This window comes from Netta rufina, assembly GCF_964035555.1.
Source record: "Netta rufina genome assembly, chromosome: 9".
Lineage (NCBI taxonomy): Eukaryota > Metazoa > Chordata > Aves > Anseriformes > Anatidae > Netta > Netta rufina.
In genome coordinates this window covers 12,034,191-12,047,654 of record NC_140132.1, presented here as the reverse complement: position 1 = coordinate 12,047,654, position 13,464 = coordinate 12,034,191, and the positions used below count along the sequence as shown (strand labels likewise).

The following is a 13,464-nucleotide window of genomic DNA, read 5'->3' as shown; positions in this document are numbered from 1 at the left end:
TTTTGTGTGAGGCTGCTACAAAACGTCTCAAGGAGCCCACAAGACAACTGGAGAAGCCGGGGGCTCCATCTTCACAGCATCTGTACCACGAGGACATCGGAGGTTCAGAAGAGGAAGACATCTCTGCTCTTCCCTTGGGAAGGACAGAAAACAGGAGCAGCCCTGCCTCTACTTGTTTTTACAAGGGTATTTCCTGTCAAAATATAAAAAAAGTATCTCGAACTTGACATTTTTATTAGCTTTAGAACAGGCTGAAACTTTGTTGGTCTAGACAAGCAGCTTGCAGTAACCAACAGTTCCTCATCATCAGGAACTGGACGCGTTCCACTGTGGTCACTTTGTTTATTCTCAAACTCACTTTGCCAACGGGCTGCAAATTCAGGCAAGTCCCTTTCTTGCTGGTCAGGCAGAACTGGAGCTAGTACGGAAATAATAAACACTTGGACTTACCGTTTTCAGCCAAGTTGCAGTCTCTGTGACTTATTTTGTGGAACTCTTAAGGTCAGCAGAAGCAGCTACAGGTAGGATAGGGAAACTGCAAACTTTCCAGAGGTTCAACAGAAGCTACAGCACCTTGACCTATTCTGCCAGGTCACAGACAAGTAAGCAAAACAAAAGTACCCAGGCTGACAATTTTACTGAAAAGGCAAATACACAGGAACAAGGAGCTCAGCTTCATTTTCTTTCCTTCTACTCCATAAACCTAGGGCAAAAACCCCAAACTCTCCATATAATGCCGGGACAGACCATCATTAGACATCAAGCAAACCAAAAAACTCAAGAGATGACGAAAGCTACTGAAAACAGTTTGTTTTATTTCCAGGATCAAATATTACAATAGGACATTTACATATATTTATAAAAAAATGCAGCAGTTGTGTATATAGATCAGAGGTTTCCTTGAGTTTGGTCCCTCCCAGCACAGTGAGCTGAAAACTTCCAAATTAATTCTCCCCCTCCTCCAGCGTGAAGTTGCATCATTGAAGGAAAAAATGACTACCGTAAAAACCGACAGGCAAAGCCCTGATTTTGAAACTGTAAGCTCACCCATCAGAGGAAAGAGCCTTGCTTAGAAAATCATCTGTCCTATAGTCCAGTGTCTCTGATTAGACACCACGCCTCTGAGGCGAGTTTTACCCAGATTTGTTTCATATAAAGCTGTTCTATAAAATAGCACCTCGTCCCCCTGCTCCAGGTACTTTTACTATCTAGCCTTCTAAACCGTAAATTCTCAGCACCATTTAACAGGCAGTTACAAAATGACTCTTCTCTGTACTGCAGACACTCACAGTAGTTAAAGACAGTGACCAAATCCCAAACTTCTGCAACTACTCGTAACAGCCCGGTGTAAAACAGAAGATAAAACAGCAGTGCCTCAGCTTGCCTCAGTTAAGTGCTGCATTCTCTGGTTAAAAACGCGTGTACATATATACATATGGCTATATTTATGGGGAGCAGACAGACACTAAGCACCTCACAGGACTGAAGTCATCTCGCAGCACATCACAGAAGGGTGTCCATTAACCTCGCAGGCTGGGCGCGGGCAGCAGGATGTCTGCAGCCACAGGCAACCTTTGCGGAGCGGCAAGCAACAGCTTGTGCAGACCTCAGCAGCTGCCACCCCAATGCTTTTACATCAACTCCAAACACGACCGAGGGAATTTCCAACTACATAGGTGGCCGATACAGGGCTCGGAATGTGAATTCTGCCTTGCCTTTAAAACAACAGCTATTCCGTGTACAGGAATTATTTTCTGTTACTAATAAAAAGGATGAGGGAGAAGTGGGGCCGCGTTCAAATCTGTTGAAATAGCTGGACAAAGCATATCCAATCTCCACAAGAGGCTTTGCACTTCACCTGAATTTCAGCTAACCCCTGCTCCTTACTGTACAGGGCTGTTATTTATTATTAACTTGATTTCAAAAGGATTCAACAAGAATAAAACTGTGGAATTTACTGAAAGCTTATGAGAAAGAAAAACACAGTAACAACCTGCCACTTCAAATCCCAGAAATGACATATATTTGCCTGGATGTTCCCATATAGGTCTCTGTTGTCCACTTTATGTGGTTTAGAAAAAGACACATTTTGTGTTTTCTCTGTTGTGTTTGGTACCTGTCAAAACACAGCCGAAGTGATGCCTTGCTGTCCCTTTCCATCCCCAAAGACAGCTTTGAGTGTTACTCTCAAGTTCCCGCAACCCAACCCAATGCTCGAGCACTAAATGAGAACAAACTCAAAAAGCCAGGATTCTGCCTCCCAGCTCCCCAAAACAAGGAGCCTGTCCTCAAACCAGCCACAACGAGCTGCCCACACCTGCTGTGAACGACGCCTTGCACCCTCTGCAATAGGGCAGCTGTGTTCAAACAGCTCCTGCACAATGACAGGGCTGCTTCTTCAAAGAATTAGAGAGGAAAGCCATCATTCTCACCATTAACTTTACCACTCAGTTATCAAGAACTCAATTATACTGAATGCCAGAAATTTTCAACAGTCAGAAGGCGTGCCAAGCAGCAAAGCACACGTGGAAGTTTTCTACAAGCTCTGTTGGAGACACCAGGCCCTTCAGCAGCGAGGTTGGTTCATTAAAACACTAAAACCAGCTGCCAGTTTCTGACGGTAGCACATATACAAGCCACAGCACCAGTGAAAGTGGAAGCTGGTGTGATCTGGTGCAGAGCCGGGTGCACACTGGCAGGCAGCTCGTTTGGCAGTCTTCAAAAAAAAAAAAAAAAACGCCTCTGGAGCTGGTGGGACACACGAACACGAGCTGCTTGCAGCAGTGCACAAGGGATGTGCGTTACAGCTGCGGCATTATTCTCCTGTAACAGCAACGTAGCAGATCTGGTGAGCTCTGGAAAGCATGCTGATGCGTGATCAGCACGGCCATTTAAGTCTGTCCATGAAAATTGGTACCTTTTGATACCTTTTTGTAGACAACCGTGTTTTATGACGCTGTTACACACATACACGCACATTCTTTTCATATTGAGGTTGTCAGCTTCTCTGATTTTATCAGAAAGGGTGATGTGCAGACCTTAAACGCCAGAAAGGTAAAATTGCAGACTCCAATTCAAAGCCTAATGAAAACAACACCAGTACACCCAGCAGCTTTTGACACAGCTTTTAGCTGCCCTTTTTGCATCAGGAGGGAATGCAGAGAGGTGGAAGCTGCTCAGGCAGCCTGACTGAGAGCAGGCATGGTCAGGAAGAGCCCACAGCTCCCCGGGCCTCTGAAGGAGCCAGCAGCAAATGTGCCAAAGCACCTGGCAGAGAAAGCCAGTGCTCGTTTTCCCTTCTGGATACCAGCTGACTGCGACTATGAATGATTAGCTGTTGTTAGACATTAAATATCAAACAAAAACAAGTCGGATGAAGAGCACGTGCAAAGATTTGGCTGCAAGCAGCGAGAAGCTGCGGCTTGAAGCACGCTAGTTCTGTTTAGCTCTCTAACCACAAAGCCTTCCACCGTTCAAACACAACTCTGCTCCTCTAAGTCACAGCAGCGCTTTCAACATCTGCAAATTGTGGCCAGGCAACACCCAGAGGAAGCCACAAACCACACTCTCTGCTTTGTCCTTCAAACTTCAATTTTTGCAATTGAAGACTTAAGGTGTTTTTTCCAACCTTGTCAAGAGCAATTTGAACTTCAGCTTTAACATTTAGAAGCAACGGTGACCAAGGCTCTTTTTAAATTGAGCTCAGCTGGCTTACGCTCTCAGTTACAAGTGGTTGTACGCTTAACTTGGTTAATGTCTTCAGCCACATTCCTCGGGGCAGCAAAACACATTCCTCCCAACTCCAAAGGGCTTCGAATGAAAATCTGAAGAGGTCGTATCCTGGCCTCCAGCCAGGCCTCCAGCCACTGGAGCACAGCTGGCTGACGTGTGTGCTTCCACTGGAGGGCAGGAAGAAGGGGAAAAGGGAAGAGGAAAGAAGGGAGAGAGGAGCCACACGCAGGAACACTTCTCCCTTCAAATTTTTTTCTCTGCCTCCTGCTTACAGATCAAAGCAAAGGAAAACTGAAAGAAAACGCATCATGGCAGCGTAACAAGAAGAACAACGAACTAGCTTTTCTTCTCCTGGAACAGAACAAATTGTCTGGAACTGCCAAAAATAAATTCTGATTCCATCTCTGAGACAGTAGAAAATCCCATTTTCAGTGTAGATTTGCTCCCCCTCCCCTTCTTCTTTCCCTGTTTGGTTGTAAAAGGATTGCTGTTTGCTAAATAGAACTGCAAGAAATAGGAAACTCAAGAAACACATGTAGAAAAGCAATAAAAGACTCCCAGTCCCACTCCACCAGCAGACAAAACCATTCACCATGCTGGAGAGGCACGTTTCTTGATAGCTTAAAAATGAGCTTGTCACAGCCAAGCGCGACTTTTGCTTCCTTGTGTGAGGTGACTGAGCTGTTCCTGGCATAATGGCAATGGAAAACTAACACAGGACTCCCCCCGTTGTAGTTTTGATAGTGAGACATGAGAAAGGGGGGTCAGGAAGGAAGTTCGTAGTATGAGGCCAGAGTGGTCTCGAGCAGCAGAGCTGAAGTTCATCCTCTTGCCTGCAATGGTCTCCCCTCTAACAGCTGTTAGTTACTTTAACATCAAAATGCTCAAGTCCCAGCCTAACCTCACGTACAATTGCGGAGGGGAAGGCAGAGAAAGACCCTACCAATTAAACAGATGTAGGACTGAAAAGGCAAGGACAATTTTGTATGTTTAAACATCCCTACTAGCTGGTGTGGAACAATGTTCTCAGAACAGACACAAACCCGAGCCTGCCCAAAAGATCAGCTGGACCTCTACCAGCAAACCCAGCCAACAACAACTCAAGAGAGACATCAGTGCAGCACAACGGCTCCCTGCCTTCTGCAGGAGGCATGGGCAGGAGAACAGAAGTCAGCTCACTCCCATCCCCGCCTGCCTGAGCAGGAAAAGGACCACGCTCATGCTAGGTACTGCGTCCTGTTGGCAGCCCACCTTCAGTTTTTTGCAGCTAGCTACTGAAGAAGAGGTGACAAACTTCAAGGCAACAAAAATCAGGGCAAGTTATTTCAACTGGAGAGCTGAAGCTACCTAGGGAAGCACCAGACCTATACAGAAAGGGTTTCCTTCTGTCCTACTGTTTCGTATGTCCAAGTGAGAGCCATGAATTTGGGTATCGCAGAAGCACAAAGGATCCTTCAGTCTAGAGGCACTGCTGCTTCAAAGGCCAAACACCAACATCCCTGCTCTTCTGCTGGCCGTGCAGTTCACTTTTTAACGTGTGAAAGTGATCTCTTGTGATCTCTTTATAAGCCAACAATGACATCTGATGTCACATCACCCACTGATCAGGAAACTGCTCTCAGATTTTGCTCTCATGATACTGCATTAAATTTAGAATCCAGTCTTCATGTAGAAGGGAAATCAATTTATACAATTGTATGATTTTGTATAAAGTCTCAATATGGGACATTTGTGAGTCAATATTATCACAGGGGATGCAAGATGTGTATGACTTCTTACATTTAAAGACTCCGAAGTATGTAGGCTAGCACGAAGTTAAAGGCAAAAATATCTTGAAAAGTTTCAGGCTGTAAGAAATTTCTGACACTGAAGTCTTTCTTTGAGCACATACAATCACCTGACAATTACAGAAACAGTTACGGCAGGTCTCTTGCCTTTTTCCTCACCGATGAAGAGGATGCTGAACTGGATTCTTAATGGTAAACAAACACATTCACCATCCATCTTGGCAGTGTTAATTGACTCTCGTCTCACGGTAATATTTACTCTAACAACAACTGACCAACAGCTCAATGCCTAGGGGAGACGCTGGGGAAGCAGGGCACTCGGAGTACGCACAGGTACGATATGCCTGCGGGGCTTCTGATGCCAGCTGCCGCAACTGAAATTAAAACCTAGATAAAGGAGTAACTTTCAATACTGTCTTCTGGATTTAGAGGTAAACGGTGGCAGATTACCACATAAGATTAAGAATAAATAGCAGCCTGGAGTGCTCAAGCCACCAGGCTATGAAGTCTTTTATAAAGCATTAATTCCTTGCACAGTTTTGAAAGGCTGTGTATGTTTTGAATTACTCACAGGAACCCTACCTACAACTTGCTGAGCCCAATTGCAGCCTGAGCCCTGAAACTGCTGCAAAAAAAACACTCCTGGTGGGGGCTGAGGGAGCATACACAACCGAGAAAGAAAAAGCCAACTACTTGTCGAGTTTACCACGTGCTTTCTAAGGTCCAAGGTCTTTACAGTATCCTGCCACCTTACATGATCAGTTGTAAAATCCTGAGAGCAAGTAAAAAGGGGATGCTGGGGAGAGAACAAATGTAATTCCCCCCTGCTTGTATGAAGGAGTCAGTCAGCTCTGCTACAAGAGTGGACACAGCTTTCTCTCCAGGTCAAGAAGCCGATCCCATACAGGCTATCACTGTTTTCTCCTTGTAGGCTTTTTTTTTTTTTGGATAAGGGTATTTGTTAAAAAAAAAAAAAAAAAAAAAAAGCAGTGTCCACTGGCAGCATTTAAAGGATGAAGAAAATGTGCATGCAACCTAGAAGCCTTTCAAGTAGACAGGGACAGAATACCTTACCACAGCTCACCTCAACTCCTTCCTAAAAATAAGTTTTAGCAGGGTGCTAGATAAGTGAACCCTTCAGAAGGCTGTAAGGTTAATGGAGACCTTTCACACAGAGAATCAAAACAAAGAGAAGACCATACTGAAGATTACACTCTCTCCTTACAGAGAGATGACTCAGTGCCTTATCACACAGTATTTTCAAATATAAATTAAACAAAACAGATTTAAGAATAGCAGCGAGAAGGGTATGTGTATTATGGCCACTGCGAGCCCCAGCATATTGGATACACAGATAATTCTTTTACTTTATTCCAAGAAAACAAAGGAAAGATGTTCTTCCCAATGCTCTCTGCAGGGCCCAAGCTGAGAACAAAAATAAAACTCTGAACACTCTCATTTGGTCACAAGAGCAAGGAGAAGGGAAGAAGAGAGAGAGAAGGGCCAGCCAGCTGCCTGCCTGATTTCAGCACTGCAATCCTATGACCCTCAACTGCATATTCAATGAGTTGGTGTCCTAGGCAAAGAGGAGAGAGGAGGAAGGCTGGGAGAACTCAGGCCACGGTGCTAATTCCTTTCCTGCACAAAGACAGTCTCTTGAGGACACAGGCCTGCCTCCTGTAATGTGATCTCATAGTCCAGGTGGGAGAGTTTCCTTCGAGGGAAGTTGGTGAGAAGTTCAAAGCGTTCATTGGGGTATCCTTTTGACTGGACATGTTTCACAAGAGCCTAGGGAGAAAGAAAGGCAAAGAAGCATCATTTAATTACACAAACAAAAAAAAATCACAAAAAAGTATTGCAAAAGTATCCTGGTTTCCTTTAAAAAAAAAAAAAGTTTGCAATCACGGAGAAAGAAAATTTTGAAATTTTGCATATAATGTAGAACTTTGCTACTTTATTATCTAATTTGACCCTCATGTGGTGTGAGTAATCACAGAAGCTAATTACCAAGCAATCCTAACCTAACTGATTCTTTAAACAGAATATACACATAGCAATACATTGATTCAAGCAATCTGAATTCTACATCACGCATTCAAGCCACAGTAAAATAAGATATGCAAAAAAAAAATCAAAGTGTCCCAAATCAGAAGCCCCCTCACTTGCTTATTAGACATTACCCTTATTGAACCTAGATGCCACCAAGAAGTATTTTTGTCAGACAACACTGACAAAAATAATTGCAATTTTTTTTTTTTTTTAACTGGAATACTTTTTTTCCTGCCTTCAAGAAGCATGTATTTTTTTTAAAGCACTTTTTAATTCATCAGCTTCTCTGCCTACAATAGCAATCGAGGCAGGCTACAGAGGGCATTGGGATGATGGGGTACCAGCCTCACAACCCAACACTCAGATGCATCAGGAGGAGCTAAAGCCCACACTGCACAAGAGGTTTCCCAATTTCCTTAGCAAACACAGCAGATGAGAGGATAAAGTAGGAACAGACAGGGACAGAGAAATGGAGATTGGCTAAGATACAACAGGGGGTACAGCAACAGAGCAAGACTGGCAGAATGAAAAGTCGCAGCTTTTTGAAGAGCTGGAAAAAATAAAATAGGTATGTATTAAACAGAAAGCATGAAGAAATCAGGAGTCCCAACAATCCTGTTCGCACAGTTTTGGTAAGTAACTTAAGCTAGTAAATTAAGTGCAAGGAGGTAAGCTAGCAGTGTTAAACTTCTACCAGGACTAATTATTCTGCCAACTTCCACTTGCTATTTAGCTGACCTGCTGGGACCGCAGCGAGCCAGCATACAGCAAAAAGTGGCTGCCATCACAGGGCTGGCAGTTACTGTGGCAGCTCACACCCACAGGGCTCAGGAGATCACTGGCTGCTGTTCCTTTTGGCATTTCAGTTCTAGTAGGAAAGCTGGCAGAGATACAGCGCTGACCTGACACAAGATGCAGCCTCCCACCCCAGCCCGTGGCACTGCTCTATCATTTCAGGGGCACCGGGGCAGCTGGAGTGCCAAGGAGAGAGGTGTTTGCAAAGGTGATGGGCTACAAGGATGCGTGGGGCTGTGAAGGATCGGGTGGGAAGCAGGCTTTGGTTGAAGCCCTGAGCTGTCAGCTCAAGGAGCTGCAGGAAGAGGTCAGCACGTTCTGCTGCGCCGGGGAAGATGAGCAGGAAAGCAGCAGCACGATGCTGGTGGCAACACTACATGGGCAAGAACTGAAGCCTCACGGTGCGGATGGAATAGGGTGACCGGAAGCAAAACTGAAAACACACGCAGGGAGAAGAGCAACTTGGGGGATAAGGTTCCCTGACGACTCATGACCTGTGGCAATAAAAACAGCAGCTCTCCCATCATCTGGAAAAATAAAATAAATAAAAAAATCATCTGAAAAACAGATATAAAGTCTTGGTAATAAATGGCAAGGACAAACAAGTTCCACTGGAATTCAACTGGATCTACTGGTCCTGCTCAGTAAATCAAAACTATCAAGGAGAAGCAGTGAACATTGCAAGCAGGGACACCCTTCTGGGGGGACTGAGGCACCAGCTGCTGACCTAACTCCGAGTCTTGGGAAGTTTGCTGCTTGCTTGAAGCCAAGACCCCTTGATGCCAAAACTCCTTAACAAAGCTCAACGTGTGTTTGAAGTGCACCCTTGCAGCAGCAACACGTCCTGATAGGCTGCATCAGGAAGAGTACGGCCAGCAGGTCAAGGGCCACAACTGGAACACGGCGTTCAGTTTTGGCCCCCAAATTCAAGTGAGACAAGAAGAAACTAGAGAGAAACCAGCAGAGGGCCATCAAAGCGACTAGAAAATTGGACATGTATTGGCACGTGAGAAAGGCTGAAGGACTTGGGCTTGTCCAGTCTAGAGAACAGATGGCTAGGTGGGAATATAACAAGTGTTCTGACACAGATGATGGTATTTCTTTCACAAGGATGCATGGTGAAGAGAGACAATGCACAGAAGCTGATCTGCAGGAAATTTAATCTGTTTATAACAACATAAATCTTTAACATGAAAGAAATTAAACGTTGGAGTAACTTTCTCAGAGCAGCAATGGAACATCCTTTGCTGGAATCACTCTAGACTCAGCTTGACAGGGTGCTGGATAACCTCGCCTACAGCCCTGCCCTCAGAGGGTTACACCAGATGGTCTCCAGGCATCCTCTTCAACATGGGCTTTCCCATGATTTGATGACTGCAGAACAGCTCAGAAGGTAATCTGCACAAAGATTTCTTACCAATTCATCAGAATGCACAGGCAAACCTTTGGGAGAAGGAGACTGTGGCCCCAACCTCCTCTTTTACCTGGACTATTCTGCAACAGGCTTTGCACATTGGGATGCCTGTGTCTGTACCTAAAGATTTGGTTCAGTTTACTGCCCACATCTTGCCCCCGTTTTAAGGCCAACCTTTCCTGCACACTCTATGACACTTGCTAGAGAATGGAAGTTATTCAGGCAGCCAAGCAGCTATGCAGACAAAGTGCTAAGCTGCTGAACAGAGTGAAGTCAACTACTTACTGCACACAAAGAGCAACTGCTTCTACAAAAAGGCAGTTTTGCTTTTTTTTTTTTTTTTTTGCCTGGGGAAGAAAGAGTTACAGTAATATCAGAAACAAAGATGTCCTGGAGATAACAGTGCATAAAGCAGCCACTCTTGATCAGTAACAATGCAAGGATTAAAAAAATCTGTCTTCAAAAATAGTTTTGGTGGGAGAACAATGTCAACGTATCAATTAAAACTTTCAAAGTACAACTGTTTCCTTATACAATTTTCTTTTTATAGTTCTGGACAGCTTTAAAATGAAAGCATCTAAACTGAAAAAAAGCTTGGAAACGATGCTCACAAAACAACATCTGAGACTCTGCCTTCGTTTGACTGAAATGGCTTTAAAAGATTGCACGAGTCCCACCACATCTTTTAGACAGGTGAGAACAAAAGCTGCCTGTTCAGTTCTATAATAAAAACAACACATGCACATCTCCACCAAACCTTGTCTTACCTAAATTCCTCTGCTACCTGCAGAGCAGACAGTGAATAATCTATGTGCTGAGATTTGACTTATTTTCCAATTGTCAACTACCACAGTCCATTAAAAGGAGTCAAGCCAAAAGTTCGGATTATTGGAAAAAACTTCAATTTTACACCTATATATCATGTAAATTAATTCTCTAACCATGGATTACTAGCACTTGTGTACAAAAAAAAGTTAGTTGCATATGCAACGGTAACTTAAATATTCAAAAGTTCGCCACGTTTAATAATATATGCAACAGACTGCTTTCGGAGAACAGTTCAGATATAAAAGAGACCTTGAAAAGATCACACAGAGATGACTTCTATGGCAAAGCAGGAAGGAAGGCCTGGCACAGGAACACTGGTTCCTACTATAAGAGTGTCTCCTTCAGTCTTCCTTTCATCCTCAGGGCTCCACAGTCACCTGCAGGCAGTCTGCATCTTTTGAATGGTTTTGAGACAGCTGCTGGTGTAACAAAAAATACTTTTTTTTTTTCCCTTTTAAAGCTTTCAAGCAAAAGAGTAAGGATGAAAACATGACCCGGAGAGTACATTTCTAGAGGTTTCTGGACTCTTAAGTCTTATTTTCTTTAAGAGATGCAAACATTTTTCTTTAAGCACCTTCTGAATCTGCATGAGGTCTCTGAAGAGCTGTGCTTTAGTCTTCCCTTAGACTTCAACACCGAGCTTTTGAGTTCCTTACCCTAAAATGAGCTTTATTGGCCATTGTGTCATGAAAAGAGGATGGCTAACAGGAATACAGTGAACTCTTTACACACTGCTTCCAGATGAACGCCTGTGAAAATCTGATGGAAACACCTTAAGTATTGACCTCTCCAGCATAAACAAGACAGAAGAACAGTTGAGAAGGACACTTGAAGCACGGTGATTAAATGCTACCATAAAGTCTGTTTTGGGAGAGCTTTCTCCAAAGTCTACTGTCATCCATATCCAGAAGGGAATGCGGAAGCATGCTGAAAGAGATGGAGAACAAGAAGCAGGAGTTTTGCCTTCGATTTCACCATTGTCTGCCCACGGCCAGTGGCTAAATGTTTCAATTTGGAGAAAAGATAAACGAGTGAGCTGAGAGTATTTTATGGTAATTTAATGACCAATGCAAAAGCTATTCGGAGTCATATTAGATAGAAAACTAGCAGCTTGGGGACTAAGAAAGATATGCAACCTAAGCAGCAATGGAAACATACAGAGCCAGCAGAGTCTGTTGATCACAAGAGAGGAACAACAGGGGAAAAAAAACACAACAGAATGACAGTGAAAGTGCTCCCTGCTAGTGCCTTTCACTAGATCTAATTTCATTAGTGCCACCATCGGAAAAGAAATTCTCCAGTTTCAGCTTTCCTGTACTCAAACAAGGATTCCAATTAACTCCACTCACCAGAAGTTTAGCTTGTTCGGGCAGTGAAATTTGTTCCCTCTTTCCATCTGGATACCTTAGCATCAGCTGTGCCTTTGGTCCTAGCATAAAGGAAGTTACTACAAGTTAACAAACAACAAGGCAGCTGAATGGAGCTCTTCTGTAGATTTTAGGTGGCACACTGCATAGGATAGTAGGGTTAGGGACTGGGGACAAATACAAAGCTTTTAGCACACGAGGTTTCAGTCTGTGAAGACATACTTGTACTGCATGTGTTTAAAATAAACGTATCAAACTCAGGACTCTTGGAAGAGTTCACAGTACTGACCAAAACCAGTCAGTGTTTCCAGAGAAAAGCATACTGTGCTACCTCTGCCTGTGAGACCACCTCACAACGCTGCACCTCAGCTCAGAACCGCAAGGAGGAACAGAGACTCCTGCGACTTGTTTGTATTAGCTGAAGTTGCACCGCTAAAACTCAGTCCGGACCCTCAAGGCAGCCAAGCTGAGCACGAGGTGGGGCTGCTGTCATTTCATTTCTCTCCACCACACCAGTAGAAGCCCTGTTATATGTATCTGCGTTACAGCAATGTGAATTTCACTCACAGACAAGGTCTCAAACTAAGAAACTCGAGCTCAGTGACTAACATGACTGCAGCATCACTGCATCAAAGTGCTGCTGCCGGCAACATGAACCGCCCAAACGTCTAGTGCCAAGGAGGGAGTAAGACAGAAGAAAAGGCTTAGCTTTTCAAAACGAGGGCTGAAACTATGCTCATCAGAATGTAAAGACTTTCAGAAAAGAAAGCATAACACAGGTCACTATAAAAAACAAACAAACAAAACAAACAACAAGGCCACTTACCATTCACATCTAGGCCCTGCAACGTACTTTCAGGCTTGTCAGTTGACTCCTCCAGTATCCCTGCATCAATGCAGGGCAGTACTCTGTGATTTGATGTTGTTCCAGGCTCAGTCCTTGCAGGGGGCTCAGGCTGAGGCCTCCGGCTCTCCTCTTTTTTGTACCCCAAGTCCTTGTGTGGAGACTTCCTCACCTTGGCAGGATTCTCCGATTCCTCCTCCTCCTCAGATCCACAGACAGAAATAAACTCTTCGCTTCCAGAAAAAAGCTCTGACTCAGACTCCTCATCTGATCGACTCTCCTGCTTGGCCTGCGAGGAATCGAAATGTGTCTCCTGTAACGAGGCTCTGATAGCAGCTTCCAACTGGCTGTCCTCACTGGCATCAATGAGACTCTCCTGTTGAATACAGACACAACATAAAGACATTAGAATGGTTTTAGATACGTACTGAAAATCAAGAGGACATTAAGTTGCTCCAAAGGAAAGCTACTAAAACTGTCATGAACAAACAGCATGGAAAGCTAGTCATCCTGTGACTACTTAATGATTCCTCCTTGGAGTTTCATAGGGAGTAGTAAATGTTCCTTCCACACACTCACAATTCTGTGCCTGTTAAATCCAAAACAAACGCTGAAAGTGCAAAAATAATAACCGAGGAAAAAGGGGAG

At 44.1% G+C, this 13,464-nt stretch overlaps 1 protein-coding gene across 2 annotated transcripts in view; it reads right to left on the bottom strand.

The window, feature by feature from the left end:
• Positions 1 to 846: 846 nt before the first annotated feature.
• UBXN7 (UBX domain protein 7) overlaps positions 847 to 13,464 on the bottom strand; it is a 30,596-nt gene continuing 17,978 nt past the window's right edge. For both annotated transcript variants that reach the window (XM_084292256.1, XM_084292257.1), the window contains 3 exons: positions 12,799 to 13,192; positions 11,955 to 12,034; positions 847 to 7,307 (listed from right to left, as the gene is read on the bottom strand). In XM_084292256.1, coding sequence (XP_084148382.1) covers positions 7,146 to 7,307; positions 11,955 to 12,034; positions 12,799 to 13,192 — 636 coding nt within the window. In that variant the 3' untranslated portion in view covers positions 847 to 7,145. The remainder of the gene's footprint in view (positions 7,308 to 11,954; positions 12,035 to 12,798; positions 13,193 to 13,464) is intronic.